The sequence below is a fragment of the Scophthalmus maximus genome, chromosome 1, assembly GCF_022379125.1.
Source record: "Scophthalmus maximus strain ysfricsl-2021 chromosome 1, ASM2237912v1, whole genome shotgun sequence".
Lineage (NCBI taxonomy): Eukaryota > Metazoa > Chordata > Actinopteri > Pleuronectiformes > Scophthalmidae > Scophthalmus > Scophthalmus maximus.
In genome coordinates this window covers 23,527,328-23,544,892 of record NC_061515.1, presented here as the reverse complement: position 1 = coordinate 23,544,892, position 17,565 = coordinate 23,527,328, and the positions used below count along the sequence as shown (strand labels likewise).

General features: G+C 45.3%; 1 protein-coding gene across 4 annotated transcripts in view; it reads left to right on the top strand.

Annotated features, from left to right (window-relative positions):
• The first annotated feature begins 344 nt into the window (after positions 1-344).
• The window catches only part of LOC118299130 (receptor tyrosine-protein kinase erbB-4-like), a 226,021-nt gene continuing 208,800 nt past the window's right edge, over positions 345-17,565 (top strand). For all 4 annotated transcript variants that reach the window (XM_035622625.2, XM_035622606.2, XM_035622616.2 and 1 more), the window contains exon 1: positions 345-712. In XM_035622625.2, the coding sequence (XP_035478518.1) occupies positions 649-712 (64 nt within the window). In that variant the 5' untranslated portion in view covers positions 345-648. The remainder of the gene's footprint in view (positions 713-17,565) is intronic.

The window sequence follows — 17,565 nt, the reverse complement described above, 5'->3', positions numbered from 1 at the left end:
CTGTGTAAAGGAAAGCAACGGGCTGTGTATAGCGATGTGTGATGTTTCAAGTTAACAATTTTTTTACACCACACATCGGGGAAACCAAAAACAAAACCGGCCCCTGACAGGTACATTGACAGCAGTTAATGGCCAATCAGGGCGAGGTGAGAAGTTGATAAGTGAGGTGGGCGGATCTCCCCCCCCCCCCCCCCAAAAAAAAACCCACTCTCCAAATCTTATGGATCGCCGATTTAATTGGCTGAAGGAGGCGTCAATCACGCAGAAGAGGCGTGTGCAGAGACCCAACACACGCACAAGCACACGCACCACCCCTCCTCCTCCTCCCCCCCAAGCCACCGGCGCTATGGCACTGTGAGGAGTAAATGGCTCAGAGTGTCCGCGGCGGAAACCGACCTAAACACTGGTCAGGGAGACGAGAAACAAACACAACAGCGCGCGGTGCGTAAAAAGACTCTCCACGGTGCCGGCTCTGGGGCGCGCAGAGGACAGCCAAGAAGACTCCGACGTTTTTTGTTTTTTTTTTAATTTTTGTGGTTGTTTATTTGCGTGCGTGTGAGTGAGTGTGAACAACGTTCGAGGATATCATAATTGGACATGTGAGTTCCGGGAGTTAACAATACCAGCAGACCCTTTTTTTTTCCGAAGATGAAGTTCCCCACCTGCGTCCTCGTCATGTCGGTGTTGATCCGAGCGAGTGCGTCACAGTCAGGTGAGTGCCGGGACTCGCGTCCCTGTGCCCGGGTCGTCGGTCAGGTCACACTTTCGGTGAAGTGAGGGTCCAAACCCAAATCTGGTCTGGTCCGCCACCGTACATGCCCTTTTTACACACACACACACACACATTGCGGCGGAACAGTTGTGGACGCACAACGAACGGACATCGTGGCTGTTGTTTGTAGCGCTGCATCATCATCTGCTTCCACAAACTTGACAGAACTTCCACATCCAGCTACGCTGATGCTGATCTGACTCACACGCACCCAGCGGTAGACGGTGACATACAGCCAAACCGCGGGAGCGTGTCGGGCTCCGCGTAAAGAGCTCTCCAAACTCCCCATCCTCACATGTGCCCTGTCTCTCTGCCATCTATTTAGATTTCTAAGCTTATAGGACACAAAACAAGACAAACGCGTTCGAGCTGTGCTTGGGTGACCTTTTTTTTTTACATACAGAAACATCTGATTCTTTCATGCTTACTGCTGCTTCGTATTGGTGCCTAAATGCGAACTGGATGCGGCATCGCTTTCGTTTAATTCCCCTAAGCAGACATTGATAGACCGCAGACTGCGGCTATTTGCGCTAATTTATATGAATTGAGCTCTGGTTGCACCAGTGGCACAGTTGTTATTCCGTATATACTGTCTGTGAATAATTTAGATGTAGCAGATATACTGAGGGCTATACAGAGAGTGGGGAAAACATCTCGCTTTCATCATTAGGAACCCCCCCCCCACCCCCTGGTGTCAACCCCCTGGACGAAAATCACTTTAATGTCCCTGCAATATTTCTATAAAGGCTTGTAACTCAATTTCTAGTGAAGTTAATGATATTTTCATTTTTGTTCAGCTTTTGGCTCCCCTCTAGGATATTTGTTGAGAGTAATTCAGTGATATTTGCTCCTGCAACATGCAGCACTTTGGGGGTTTATATGTCATATTTTGTTCATGGAGTAGGGTTTCGCAAGAACATCTCTGTTTATCCAAGCAAATAATTATTCCACACTTGAGGAACTGAGCCGTTTTAACTCTTTTCAATTAGACTCACTGAGCAACGAGGGTGTTAGTAGCCCGTGTTCTGCTGCAGTCAGAGTTTGGTGTGATATCTTCTCTGGAAGGAGATCACACGATGAGATTCGCTTCGACTTCCTTGCACAGTGCGCTTCACTTTGGGTTGATAAGCAAGTTCCCGGTGCCAGAATCTGCCTTTTCTTAATTGATCTGCAAAGAAGCAGAAATGCACTGAGGAAGTGGGAACACATGAGGAGTTTGTGGATTGATGTTCAGAGGTGAACTTGGCCATCGCCCAACCTCTCAGAGGCACAAATTGGATTCCAGGATGCCTTCTCTTCCCCGCCTCCAAGGACAGGTCGAGTTTTGGCTTGATCTCTGGTGGTTTGTGGTTCTCAGGCAGAGCAGGAGACAAACACACACACATATGCGCGTGCACACACACACACACACACACACACACACACACACACACACACACACACACACACACACACTTACTTCCCTGCTGGCTCTGCTGTGGATTTTGGATGGAAGCCGCTGAATTGCTGCCTATTAAACAGGAGTGGATGGACGCTCGGATGGATAGCTGACAGGCGGGATGAATGGAGAGGAGAAGCGACACCCTCACTGGCTTATTCATTCTGCATGCATATACACTCCCATCCAAGATATTTGTGATGCAAATTCTGTCCAAGAATCCCAGCTATGCCTCATGGGAAGTTCATTGTGTGCGTGTGTGTGGGTGTGTGGGTGTTTGGGGGTTGTTGTGGGTGTTTACTGAGGAGACAATTGTGTGACCCTAACTTCCTACTCTGTCGTCTCTTTTTCACTCACAGCAATCTGCTCATCATCGTAGTATAAAAATTCAAACCCAACACCGCACATGGGTCGTTTTATAAAAATCCAGGCTGGAGTGAGTTGAGGCTGGAGTCGTTCCGCTGTCTGTCTGCTCCCGCTGTGAGACAAATTTCTGCGGCTCTCCTGCCAGTCAGCTGGCGCGCCGCGCTGCGCACACTAAACTGTGTGTATACTTGTCTGCGTTTGCATGATGTACAGTATAAGCACACTGTGAGAGACTTGATCCATGTTTTGCCCCATCCCGGCTGACTGCTTGCCGCGTGAGGTGGATCTTACTGCATTTGGGCGGAGGCACGGACCTTCGCGGACTCATATTAATCTTAATTTTGATTTTAAACAAACAGAAAGAATAAGTGATACAGATTTTGGAAATTGGCCCTTGGTTAATAGGTGCAATTTAAACAAAGGTCAAGGCTGTCACTTCCTCTCGAACAGGTTTGATCATGAGGCAAATTCCCAGCTCTTGAGGCAAAGCAGCACTAAACTCCGAAACTGCCCAAAATCCACAATCACATTTCCCTCGTCACTGAGACCGGACGGCTCACTTATCGATTGGGCTGCTCCCAGAAAGATCTCCGGTGCTGCATTTGACAAATATTGTCATTGTTGATTCATCCGCCCAATTATTTTCTCATTTAATTATTTTGTCAATAACATGGGGGAAAAAAAATGGTCTGTCATATTTCCTCACAGGCAAACGTGGTACATTCAGAATAGCTTGTTTTATTCGACCATCACTTTAAAAACTCAAAGACACTCAGTCCAGAGGAAAGCGAAAAAAACATCCGCACATTTGAGAAGCTCGGACATTTTCAAGGATCAAAGTAGCTGCTATTAGTTATCTGATGATCAATATTTGGCTGCGAATGGCAGAAGGAAGGTGTTGAAATTCTTGAGTTTGGAGTTAACATGCTCCTTTGTCAATTTTCTTTTGCTTTCGAGGCCCAACAGGGAAACATTGTTCTGTCCTGAAGCTGTTTGAGATCCAAATATGAAGCTTTCTTGAACTTAAGACACATTTCGAACAGTGTCATTCGGTATAGAGTGTTTACCTCCACCAAGAAACCAACAGTCTCCCTGTGAATCCACATTTTAACCTGCTAAATCCAGATTTTTACACTCTCATGGATATCAGCCCCCTAAATATGCCTGATTTTTTTTTCCCATCAAGGTCTATGAATTACTCCCTGGGAAATTGGTGAAAATGTCAATGTTAAAGAAGGTGATAAAAGATCTCTGGATACATGCCAACATTTAATGGGTCTTTCTTTGGCCCGTGTCCCATCCTTCCACCAAGTTTTGTGGAAATCCGTTGGTGTTTTTTGCGTAATCCTCCTGAGAAAACAAACAAACAAACAGACCATCAGTGGCGGAGGTTATGAGCCCCTCCGATAGAGGTGCTGCTTCTCGAAGCCCGGTATCACCAAATAGCAAATGAATAACATGGCAACATCTCACGTCATTTTTCGCGTCAGTCGTCGCGTCTCACCTGATACCCCCCTAACCCTAGGACTATGCTGTTAAACGAAATGCCAAAAAGCCTCAAATGCGAAGACGTGCCGCTTGAAATGATCTGAAATGCGGCGGGCAATTTATTCACCGTGCCGTGACATCGTGGTGGGAGTTCCCCTTGAAGAAGTGACTTCCTTTGCAGAGCTCTGCGGCTTCCTCTATCTCTGGTAGAGAGCTCATACCTGTAATTTTATCACCCACTATTTGGCGCGAACCTTTTAATCGCCCCAGCTCCTGAGTGTGTGTGTGTGTGACAAATGCTGCATTCGCACGTGTGTGTGTGTGTTTTGGTGACATTTACGGACATGCTCTCCTGTGAAATGGCCGGGGGAGAAGGGGGCAGCTGGAAGGGAAAGCCGCTGAATGCCAGTATCGAATTACTGGGCGTCCGTCAGCTGGCACACACCGAGCTGGCCGCGGCCTTGTACAAGACTGGCGGAAATGAGAATTTATTACAAACTAATTAAGCTCTTTTTTTTGATAGCATCAGTCTAGACCGCGAGGCCTTTATTTGACAGCATGAGAGATGAGGGGGGTGAAGGAATTCAATCTTTCTGCAAATGAATCAACATTGCTATCATAACTTGATATCTGCCAGGCTTAACCCGTGCCAGGCTCTCCCCCCCTCGACGTCCGTCAAATATCTTTATTGACAGAGAGACGGAGCGAAGGAGGACGAGGTGGGGATAAAATATGGCCGTTTGCCCAAAAGGAAAATAATTGTGGTTCAGCGAGGGTGACATTGAGGTGTGGGCTGTTATTTGCTTCCTCTGTCATAGCTGGACAGTCTCAGCGGGCTCAAAGGGAAGCCTTTTACAAATGACTATGTGACGCGTGGGGGGTGATGGAACGCTTTTCCAGGGCCCGAGACAGCAGTACACTACCTCTCATGGTACTCGGGCGTCTGAATCAGTGCTCAGAGAAAACAGCGTCAACTTTGTTTGGCCCGTGCAGATAATAATCTGAGGGTAAAAAAAAAAAAAAAGAACGTTTTTTGTTCCTACTCATCTCTTCCCAGGCATTCGACAGCGACGCAGCAACGTCTTAAGGCTGTTTGCTCGACATTTTTTTCTTTATTCGTTTGCTGTACAGAGGGGCTTCTGTTCTCTGAGTTTGCGAACCACCCAAATATTTACATGCGGAATCACAACTGCACAGCATGGGGAAGGAAGACGTCCAGGACTTTTTTTTTTTTGGCCCTCTGTAATCATCCCGATGCTTCTTGCTCTCCTCTCCACGGCGTCTCTGGCGCCGTGTTTGGCCGGGCAGACTTTTGAACCCCCATCCCTTTTGCTGCCCTAATGATGAGCATGGCTGGCTTTGGTTTGTGCCGAGGCGTCTGGTGCCAACTCCTACTGCGAGTTAGATTGGCCAGTCGGAGGCTGGAAGCCTGGCACAGATGTCCCCTTTCAGCAGGACTGAGCTCTCACTCACACACAGGAAACACAGGACATGCATGCACAGGCATTTACTGTAAACACTTGCGCACATTCTTCTTTTTCCGCTCGCTCGCTCACTCGCTCGCACATACACACACACACACACACACTCACAACGTCATGTAAGTTCATTAGGCTGAAGGGGCGGCGGAAGCCTTGTTTAGTGTTTTTTAATTGCGGGGCAGCTTAATGCTTCCTCGTTGTTTGCCTTTAGTCTTGAATCCACACGCGCGCACGCACGCACGCACGCACGCACGCACGCACGCACGCACGCACGCACGCACGCACGCACGCACGCACGCACGCACGCACGCACGCACGCACACACACACACACACACACACACTCATGCTACACGGCCCAGGGTAACAAAAGACAAGAAAGATGGAGGAATCTTTTTTTTCCTCTTCTCTCTTCTGTTTCTTCTAGACCACTGGAGGGTTTGTTCAGGCCACCACTTGTAATTCCACTCAGAGACAAATGCCTCCATTCTGCGTCAGAGGGGCTTCCTACACACACACACACACACACACACACACACACACACACACACACACACACACACACACACACACACACACACACACACACGCACACACACGCACACACAGATCCTGCCCAGCAGTGCCGGGTGGCTGACACCACTTGAGAGTTTCTCTTCTCATTTGGGAACCTTTCTTTTCCTTTTTCTTTTTTTTACTTTGACTTTTATTTCATTAGCTCCTTTCCTCTTTCTCCTGCCTATTTCCTTATCTCTGCACCCCCCAACCCACCCCATCACAGTGTCTCCCCCCTGTTCTCATCCATTAACATCTCTCATTGTGCCCCTGTTTTACTTCCCCGCTCGATTTCATCTGTCTTCCACTGCCCCTGCTTTTCTTTCCACTTTAAACAGCTTTCTATTTCCTCCCCTTTGTCCTTCGCTCTCTCTCTCCCTTCCTCCCTCCCTCCCTCCGTCTTTCTCTCCCACACTCCCACACTCGTCCCTGTGCCTTTCATTAGCCGGTGTGTGTGAGCCTGTCACTGAGCACACAGGGGGAACGGAACCCCTCCAACCCCCCCACCCCCTTTACTTACGACACCTAATTTGTTTCATGGACAACATGTTGTCAGTGCCTCCTTCATACGCCACTGGAACTGTCATTTACATGCTTAGATGCGTGTGTTGGTCTCCGGGCGTGTTTCCTTTTCACGGGGATTCAAACCCCCTCGCACGGAGGGTTGGATGCCGACGGTGTGTGTGTGCAGACAGTGGTTTTACAGTGTACATCAGAGCCTGACTTTGTTTTAAGATTAACGTCACGTAGATCGGCGGGTGTTGGAGAAAAAGAAAGACCATTATCGTCCATGTGCAGCATTTTTCATTGCCGGCTCCTCTGATCAGAACACAGCTGATCGTTAAACTTAAAGATATGGAAAGTTTCCAGGGGCAAAACGTTAATCCCATTCAGACATAAAGTGTTTCTTTTTACATCTCTTGAAGCAGGCATTTAAAAGAGAAACCTGAGAGTATAGACTAAAATAGTACAAGGGTAGCTACTCATATAGAGTACGTATATCTGCCCGTTGTATTAAATGCACTGTGCATTAGTTGCGCAAATCATATTATCCTTTTATCGTATGACATGGCTCTGCATACAACTGCATAAATGAATCGAGAGATTATCACTCGAACCTTGGGGGAATTGATTTTTTGGCCACTTGGAGGCAGCACAGCAAGCTTTAGACACAACATTGACACATTACGTCATCTTTTTAAAACACACAGACACGGTGCATCTTTACCGTTCACTTGGAGTCACCTGGTGAATGTAATTCCAGTATTCCTTTCCTATTTAGCTCCTTTTTCTGTCTCCCCTCACTCCTGAGGGAAATATCCGACTCTTCGTAGAATTCCTATTGGGAATCTGTCCATTAGCCATCCATGTGATATACATATTCACACATGTATGTTTGCATGTTTTTATTTGTGTATTCAAGCTTGTTTTTGCAAGTGCTGGCATTAGATTTACATTCGCAGTGATTCGCTCAGGCGCCGGGCCAACGGCAGGAAGTGGAACAGCGTTCGGCTTCTCCTTTGATTGGCAGCAGGATCAAGCCGCCATCGACTCATTCTTTCACCGCGAGTCTGGGCTTTTTTTTCACGTCTCTTTGCCTTCTTTCACGCTCTTCCCTTGCTTTCTGTTCGGGCTCTCAGAGCGGCACAACAGAGGGCATCGGAATCACTGTAGAATTATTGTTTAATTTATTAAATTTTGTGCCCTGTAACCTCTACGAAGGCTTGTGTTTTAATGAAAGTCTGTGAAAGGAGAAGTGATCGCTGGTCTCTAATCCTCCATGTGTGTGTGTCCAGCATATAAGGTTACTTATACACACACCTTTACACACCACACACCAACTTGTCTGTCTCACAGTTGCATTTTACAAGTTTACTCCCTTTGTGTGTGTCCGTGTGTGTGCGTGTAGCCGAGACCGCCTGGTGTATTGTGTGTGAGCTAATCCCTGTTAAGATATTCACGGCGGCTAATCTGTTTAATTACACTACAAATTAAGGATATTTACTGTTCCAAGACTTTCATGCAACACCCGCCTTAATCAGGGCCTTAATCTGCCTGGCACAGTGTGAGTGTGTATTAGTCTATGTGTGTGCGTGCATGAGTGTGTGTGTGTGTGTGTGTGTGTGTGTGTGTGTGTGTGTGTGTGTGTGTGTGTGTGTGTGTGTGTGTGTGTGTGTGTGTGTGTGTGTGTGTGTGTGTGTGTGTGTGATTGATACTCTGTATGCTCAGCCATGTGCGCCTTTGTGCCTATCGGGCTCTCTAAATCTCTCCTCCGTAAATCTTTCTCTGAATATTTGCCTGCAAAAAAAGAAGAAGAAGAGGAGGACAGAAAAATAAAAGATTATTGTATTTTTCCAGTTGTTTTCATGACAGAGAAAGATGTCATTTACAAGGATTCATTTGTAATATCAGCGATATGTTGCCAATGTGTGGAAAAAGAAGTCACAAGGAGGATTTCTCCCCCCTCTGCTTCATGTTCAGTCATTTCTACAAGATTAAAAACCGTGTTCCAAGCATGTAAACACGCCGTTTTTTTGTTTTTTTTGTCGAGGGCAAAAACAATGAAAGCAGACTGCCGTAGCCAAGTGAGTGAGTGTGTGTGAGTGTGAGTGTGAGCATATGCATATGAATTTGTTCTGCAACCCAAGTCCTTGTAGGAGTTTTGTCTGAAAATCTTCGCTCCTGAAAACTTTAGCAGTTTACTTAAAGAAAAAACCTTATTTTTCCAGCATTTCTTTATGTTATTTTGTGTTTCATTTTGGCACTTTTTAAAAGATGTCAGTCATCTGCAATAGATATGTGCCACTTTCAAGAATTCACTGATAATGGGTGAAGCAATCGCTAATGATTTTAGGGGCAGGGTTTGGAGAACTCGTCTCAGGAACCTTTTTGGGGCCCCGAGTAGAGTTTGTAAGGTGCCTACATTTTTTTTTTGGGCTGCTTAACCAAGTGGTGAATTTGAGGTCAGAGGAGCTTGTCGGGAGTCATGCAGCATATACTGCCTGAGAAGACGAGTTCTGTGGAGACGACGGAGAAATCGAGGCTTGATTTTAACTTGACAAAAATTTGTGATGTTTGTTTGATGATGTTTTGGAGGGACTTGTTTCTCATCACCGTACATTTTCCGAATTTAAAGTCAGCATTTATGTGTATAGTTTGAGGGACCTTTTAGCAAACCTTTCTTCACAACCGCATTTGTGGGGAGTTTGCAGATATGGAAAGTTTTGTACACGTCAATTTACCATTAAGGTGCCTGCATGCATTACCAAACCCATGCATCCTGTATGAGATTCAAGTTGTGTGTGTGCGCGTGTGTGTACGTGTACGTTGTGTGTTTGTGTGTGTCCGGATGGGGAACGTTGTCCTTTTTTAAACGGCCCCTCCTGCAGTGGTGACCTGTAATAAATGAGTGGGCGCGAGAAAGTGGCAGTCGTGACAGCTGACTGGGGAGGGAGGGAATAGAAGGAGAGAGAGAGGGAGAGAAAAGGCGGAGCTAGGTGTGAGCGTGTAGGTGTGTGTGTGTGTGTGTCGAGAGGAGTGTGCAAGGGAAGACAAAGCGAGACAAAGCGGATGTAAAAGAGATGGAAAGTCTCTAAGGAGAGATAAGGAGTGAGCATGAGAGGACGAGAGGAAGACAATAGAGGGAGCAAGGTGGGCGATAGTGAGGGATTGTGGGTCGTTCGGTGGCGAACAATACCTTGACCAGAGGTGGAGACTCTTTCTCTGCCGACACTTGTTCTTCTTATCCTTATTACAGTCCCCCCACCCCCTACTTTTTTATCCTTTGTCTGTCTGAAGTCACCTTGCAGTCCAGGAGAAATGTGGCAGCTCCTTAAAACTCATGGAGGAGAAAACGCTGTGGTCTGTGTGTGTGTGTGTGTGTGTGTGTGTGTGTGTGTGTGTGTGTGTGTGTGTGTGTGTGTGTGTGTGTGTGTGTGTGTGTGTGTGTGTGTGTGTGTGTGTGTGTGTGTGTGTGTGTGTGTGTGTGTGTGTGTGTGTGTGTGTGTGTGTGTGTGTGTGTGTGAAGGTCAGTCACCTGCAGCAGGAAGAAAGATGAGAGAGCTTTGGAAAGATTGCAGGTATAATAATCTGTTTGTGCATGTCTGACGCTTTTGTGTGTCGCCCCATTAATTTGTCTGTACCTGAGAGTCAAAATCAAACACACACACACACTATCAAAAACATGCGTGCACGTGCACAACTGAGTGCTCCCTTGCGTCGCGCCCTAACCGCTGGCTCCGCAGCAAAAGCACTATTGCTCTTGGCAAGGTGAAATTGAGCCGATGGTGGGTCATTTGCAAGATGGTAGACGGTCCGACAGAGACGGAGAGAAAGCAAGAGAAGTGGTCGAATTTCAGCTGAGAAAGGAGGAGAGATTGTGTGTGTCTGTGCGTGTGTGTGTGTGTCCAGCAAAGGTTAAGGTGGTGTGGGAGAGACAGTGTGTTGTCTCTGAGGAGTTCAGCTATCACCGCTGCTGAACGGTCCAATTAATCAGCCTGGGCCACACAGGCACTCACTGTGTGTGTGTGTGTGTGTGTGTGTGTGTGTGTGTGTGTGTGTGTGTGTGTGTGTGTGTGTGTGTGTGTGTGTGTGTGTGTGTGTGTGTGTGTGTGTGTGTGTGTGTGTGTGTGTGTGTGTGTGTGTGTGTGTGTGTGTGTGTGTGTGTGTGCACGCGCACTGAGGTTTGCAGTTGTGTTGTTGTCAAGAATCTTTTGTGTGATTGGGAAGTGTGTCAAGATCTATATTTGCATCTACGGGACCATGTCTCTCTCTCTCGCTTGCGTGCACACACACACACACACACACACACACCCTTGTTTTGTCTTGTCTCCATGGATAATGCTAATGGGGCCACATGTTTTGTTCCTGTAGAAGATAAGATGGAGCACAATTACAAGTGTGTGAGCTCATATGTTTATTTTTACTTCTCTGTTGTGCATATGTTTATCCTGAACATATCTTAATTATGAAACATTAGATAAAGCTTGGTCCGGATCACCAGCCCAGACTTAGCTGCAGCTTGTTAAAATACTGATCATTTGCTACACCTGACTCGTTGTGGTGCAACGACACACGTATGAAACCCTTCCTAAATCCGTCTTGGTTCACTGCTTTTCAAGGGTGTAAAAAACTAGCGATGAAGTAGACTGCCTTCACTCGCGATGTTTCTTGTATCATATTTTTACTATTTTTACAACTCCTACGACAACTACGTGGTATGTGGTAAAAACGACCAACGTTGACCGTGTCCTGAATTAGCGCCCCTACCGGTGACAGGAAGTACGCCACAAATACGTTTTCTGCCTCAGAGCATCATTAACACATGCTTAATGAGCTTGCAAAGGCAAGGGTGATAGTTAAGGTGACGGCAGAGAATCAGCACCATTACTTTACAGAATATGAGGAAATCCATACACAAACTTCTTGTGGCCGTATACTGCCATTAAAACGACCACATAGGTCGTAATAAGCTGCTTCAAAAGACATTGTTCGTCGTATGAGTTGGAAGAAAGGCTCAAAATATCATATGGACATGGTAGTACGGTTAAACACTTGGTTTTCATTGGAGGGGGTCTTTAAGCAAAAAAATAAGAGAGGCATCAAAGCAGCTCAATGCAATAATACCAAATTGCTAATAAAATGCCCCAGAACCGTCAACGTCATTCTCCATTCCAGGGTTCATTCCAGTGCAGCTTCATGCACTCGTGTGTTTTCCTGCAGATAAGCACTGTGAGAAAACAGAGAGAGCACGGACGGGAGACAGAGAGACATTGAGAAAAAGCCGAGATAAATACTGGGGCAGATGGATATGCCGAGGCGCATGTGGTCTCATCGTCCGGCGTTTCAGACAGTGCTTCACCCCCGTCACGCCGCTGCCCTCCGTGAACCCGTGTTCTGCTCGAAAATGAAATTCTCAAAAGGCCTTTTCTCTCCGCCGAAATCATGTTTCAACCGCGGGGCAGCGGGGCATACAAACAGGTTCACTCACAAAACTCATTGTTGCGGTCTGTCATAGCTTTTTGTGCCGGATTATGGACCACTTTCAGAGGTTTTTCCAGTCGAGGAACTGCTGTAAATCCAATTAGGTAAAAAAAAAATATATATATTCATATATATATATATATAGTTGTAAGGCATAGAGAAATGTTGGGGTCTATTTCATCCAATGTGGGAATGGTGGACTCTATAGCGCTAAAACAAATGGAGTTGTTCATCACACGTTCACAAATGAATTGGCTGTTGCTGAGAAAACATGCAGGCCCAAAAATAGAATCCAAAAATTGGATTTGATTTTTAATTAAAACCTTGAGCGTCGTAAATTTTTTAAACGGATGAAAAAACTAAAGAGAACAAAGCCAAACGGATTCCCACAGCGAGAGATTCTATCCAAGCTACCTCACTAAAAGTAAATGTCATGGTTTGACTGAGCCCGTGAGAAGAGAGCTGGTGCAAAAGCCCCCCCCCCCCTTTTAAGTGGAGATAAGACGGTGAGAGAGAGTTGTTGTAATGCCAGACAGAGTATATGCACACACGCACAAACACACACACACACACACACACACACACACACACACACACACACACACCCCTTCTCAGTCAGACGAAGCAGCAGAGAAAATCCACTGACATGAAATAAGGGAAGGGGAATGCAGTTATTTTTTTCCCCAACAAATGTTAGGACATACTAAGTATGAGTCATTTCCCTCCCTAGTCCCTACTGAGAGTTTTCATTTCCTTTTTCGAGGAAGGTAATAACTACCTGCTGGACATGTATGGACAATATATGGAGAAGAAAAAAAGCAGAGGTGAGAGGAAGGGAAACAGTTGCGGCCCCGTGGGCAACAACAGACAGGAAAGAGGAGGACGTGTGGCTATTTGCCTCTTCTCCTTCTCCCACCATCTGCCCCTTCGATCCTCTCATTTACTTAATTAGAGCGCTGTGTCTCAAAGGCCGCTGCTCCCTAATTGTGTCAGATGTGTGTTTTTTGTGTGTTTATGCATGTGTGTGTGTGTTCTAGGCAGGCTCACGTCGTGTGTATAGTGTGTTTGTGGGGCTAACCTAAGGCAGGTCTTGTCCGGAACAGAAAAAGGAGGTGATTTTAGCATCTGCTTCAATAAACAAAATCTGTTCATGTCGTTAAAAAAGAAAAAGAAAAAATAGAAACAGAGCAACTGACCTGTATTTAGGCTCAAACACACCACCCAGTGTAAAATAATAGACTCATGCTCGCCTAAGCTTTTATTATTAATTATCCTGAGCTACTTTAATCTCAACTTTGATGTCATGTCGTCACACATTTCGTTTCTCGTTTTCTCTAAAAGTGAGTAAGAGAACTTTACTTCATAAGCAAACACACACCCTGGCCGAACGTATGCGGACAAACCTGCCAACATTCTTTTGTATGGGCTTTTTTTAATTCTCCATCGCACTTGGGTGTTTTAAACAGATTTGCGGCGAGTAGTTTTCAAATAGAACACACAATCGACATGTTTTTTGAATCAAAATGATTGCATGTGTGGTCGCATTATTTTTTTAAACACTGACCTGCGAGTACCATGTTTGAAAATCGTGGACTTCTGCTGATTGACTGATTAAAGTCTCTGCATGATAACCCACATCTCATCCGTGACAACGACTTATCCAAGTTTGGTGATGACAGCAATTTTCTTTGTAAAGAATTACCAAGAGGGTAATTGGGAAAGTCTTAAAAACAACATTTACACCGTCGGGCTGCTCTTCGTTTCAGCCCGAGCTAATGAATTTCTACTTAATAGCCTCGCAGTTCGCTCAGCCAAGGTGACCCGCTACAGCTGCCTTTCAAATGGAAGAGTTAATGAACAAAAGTATATATATACAGTTAAACTAATAAAGGAGGACACGGAAAATAAGTCCGCATTGCAGATATTACAGACTTTTTTTTTCTTTTTTAAATGTCACTGTGGTTAGGGATAGAGGACACTCATATCTGATATTTAATAAAAGGCCAGAGTCTGTTAGATAAAATGGCAAACCGATATATCTAACCCCCGCACGGCATGACTGTTGGAAGTTTCACAGTTTTAAAGTGCCTTCTTTTCCGGTGTCGTGGAGACTCCATCAAAACGTTGTTTGATGTTATTCAATAATACAGATTCATGCTAATTATGAATTTGAATACCTGACCCAATCACGTCGTGTGGTTAAAATCGCAGATTGAGTCCTGATTGTTGGTCGCAAAACATTCAAGTGATTTCTCGAGTAGCGTGAGGAAAACGGGCCTAATCAATGGCTGATCGTAATCAAGCTTTGACACTGGTTCAGGGGAGTGACATTTTACATGGATGGGGTCATGCTGGGATTGAGATGGACAGACTCACTCTTCACTCACCCCCCCCACCCTCCGAATCCTGTCTTCTGACGAGTATCGACTCCCGCATTTCTCCATCTCATCTCCTTCCCCCTGGAACTTTTTGACTGGCATGAGAGGGAGAGAGAGGAGGAGGGAAAAAATTCAGCAATGCCGGAAGCTGACATGGGGTTCGTAGTTCTTTTTTTACTGTGCCGCGTTGCCGATTTTTTTCTCGGCGCTGAGCTTCTGGGCTGAGCGCTCTCTGTTGTGTGACATCAAACATGGGAAAAAAAAACAAAAAAAACAACCCTGCCTGCAGGCAGGGTGAACAAGTTTAACTCGAACTTCGCCATGTATACAGACGCACCTCCAGACGTATATGCATGCCATGGCAGAGCACATAAGCCCCCATTCAGGCCAAACATGGGGGTGAACGGAAACATTATGAGGCTGTTAGATTTCAGCCGTGCAACGTACCGAAGGACGTTCATCGACCCCGAGAGACACATTGGTTAGTTTACTTCAATGATTCCCTGCAGTTTTGTGTTCCTGCCAAAAGAAGCACCTCTCTCAGAGCGGGAAAAAAAACTGGCAACAGCTCACATCAGTGTTTTCTATCCGGAGCAAAGCGTAGTCGCCATCCCAAAAAGTAGATCTACGTTAAAGGGGGGGGGGGTGTTATCGCTAATGAAGCTTTGTAAAGAGATATGGCGTTGCAAGGAGCCAGTTTTACCAGTGGGAGGGCCGCGGTAATCGCCTATCAAGGGGAGGGATGCGCCGGGGGGGCTGCTAGTCATCAAGTGAACTTTGGAGATTCACAGAGAACCTGGAGCAATGGGGAAGAATGTGTGTGTGTGTGTGTGTGTGTGTGGCGTGTGTGTGTTTGTGGAAAGAAAAAGTGGGATAACCTCCATTAACTACTTCCTGTGTAAATGTGATCGCTGCTTCTAAAGTAGGAGCAAAGTTATTAATTATTTTCCAAATACAGTGTGTGATTGCAGTAAGTCTGACTTTTGCAGATGAAATGAAAGTTTATCTTTCGGTGGTGAAAAGCTTTTTCTTCCTTTTTTTTCTTCAGCAAATTGGAGACAGCAATTTTAAGTGCTTAAAAAAACGAGAAGAGCATTTAGTTTTCTTCGGCTGGTTTTTACTTTGACTTGACTTTGCCAGTGGAGAGGTAAAACAGCGTGTTGTTAATTTCTATTTCATAACGGGCTTAGTTACGGATAAAAGATAAAACAATGAAAGGACTACCCCCCCTGGTGTTCTGATGGATTTGCACACTCCTCACAGTTAACTATTTGTTCGATCTGCGAGATGTCAGACAACTGTTTTCGGAGTGAGTTGCATCTTCATACTGCCTGTTTTATCCGAATATTTTTAGATTATTGCTACACAAGACAAAGAAAAAACTGGAAGTCTTCATATTTGAGAAGCTACAACCAATCGATCAATTGATTATTTTATCTTTTTTGATCCACAACACCAGAAGGTTTTCAAAACTCTAGTGCGAGACATTTCTCTGGCATTGATTTATTGGTTCACTATGTTCCAAACAATCGTTATAAACCGTTATACAATCTGTTATAAAATGGCAAAATTAGCTCATTCTTGCAAAACGCAAGAGCCACAAAAAGGCGACATTTTAAACACCGTGAACCCAGATGACTATCAATTATGTTATGATGCTTGGTAGAGCGTTTCTTCAAAAGGAAATGCCGTGTGATTGGATTCGGGCAAACTGAAGTTAGCAGAAAGGCAAAAACTTTATATTGCACTTCATTGCAGTGGTGCCAATGCAGCACCCTGCCCTCTCTGTAAATAATGATGTGCTTGTGTTTATGCATGTGGCATTTGAAGGCTGTTTGTACCTGTGTAATATAAGTCACAGACGCGTAATTTATTATATGCAAACACAAATTGAAACTAATCACCACATTAACACTGTGAATATAAACTGCGTTCACTGCCGCTGCGTTCGTATCAGCACCGAGTCACAAACGGCCCGGCGCACACATCGATATAAAAGTGCACCGGTGAATAAAACACACCGCTCATTTGCCTGTGTGTGCCTGTATAATGAGCATCTGTGCTTTTTTAAAAAAATGTAGCGTTATTACCTTTAACAGCGCACCTGTCTATTCTGCGCTGCTCTTTTCTGTGTTTTTTTTTTCTTTCTTTATCTTCCTGGAAGCCCTTTTAAATGCCAGCCGGCAATGGGCTTGGTGGGTAGTTAGACAAAAGGGGCGACTGACGCACACAGACACACACACACACTCGCGTGGCGGAAAACATTCTGTTGGGAAAATAGTGTTGCTAATTAGTGGAATTAGCCACAGATCAAAAGGTTCAATTAAAAAATGGTGTTGTAGCGTGGAGGCAGCGGGGCCTCATTTGCATCACAACACATGTTCAGTGTGGACAAGGCGGACGGGCGGACGGACTGAGGGATGCGGCAATATGGCACGTAGTTCGCGGGAAAGTGCAACGAAAAGCTCAAACCAACACCAACCTACGAGCAAATGTTCAATTACCAAAGCACGCGAGGCAACTTTTGGCTTCATTGGCGTACACGTCGACACATTTCTCGCTACCATTTGTGCCATTGCCCCAGTTCAGTGAAGATGAATTAATAACAATCCACAGACCTTATTACAGGAACTTCCCCCCGAGAAAGTGAGCCAAATGAAACCAACCCAAACTATCTGCGTGGCAATCATTAGGCCTTTCACGATAACGGCTTATTGTTGCGCGATATATTGCGATAAACAACATTATCGTCACTTTTAGACAATTTTTTTTGATACTGAATCATGTGAGCTTGCGGTAAAGGCCCATTGGTCGTTGCGCATGCAACTCCTACACGATTTGTGTTGCTGCTGAGAGAAATGTTTTTCAGTTTAGACTTGCCTCAGACAAAACCAGCGACTTGGAAGTCTTGACATTTTATTGACCAAACCACTAAAAGATCAATCATACGACGAGAACAGCCGAGAGGAAAGAAGCAGCGAGAGTTGCTGCACTCTTGTTGACGTTCGTTTTTATGCCAACAAACACGCATGCAGACACAACGGGTGTTATTGAGGTTGATAAAAAAAAAATTGAGTTCATATTCATGTATCACAAGATAATTCGA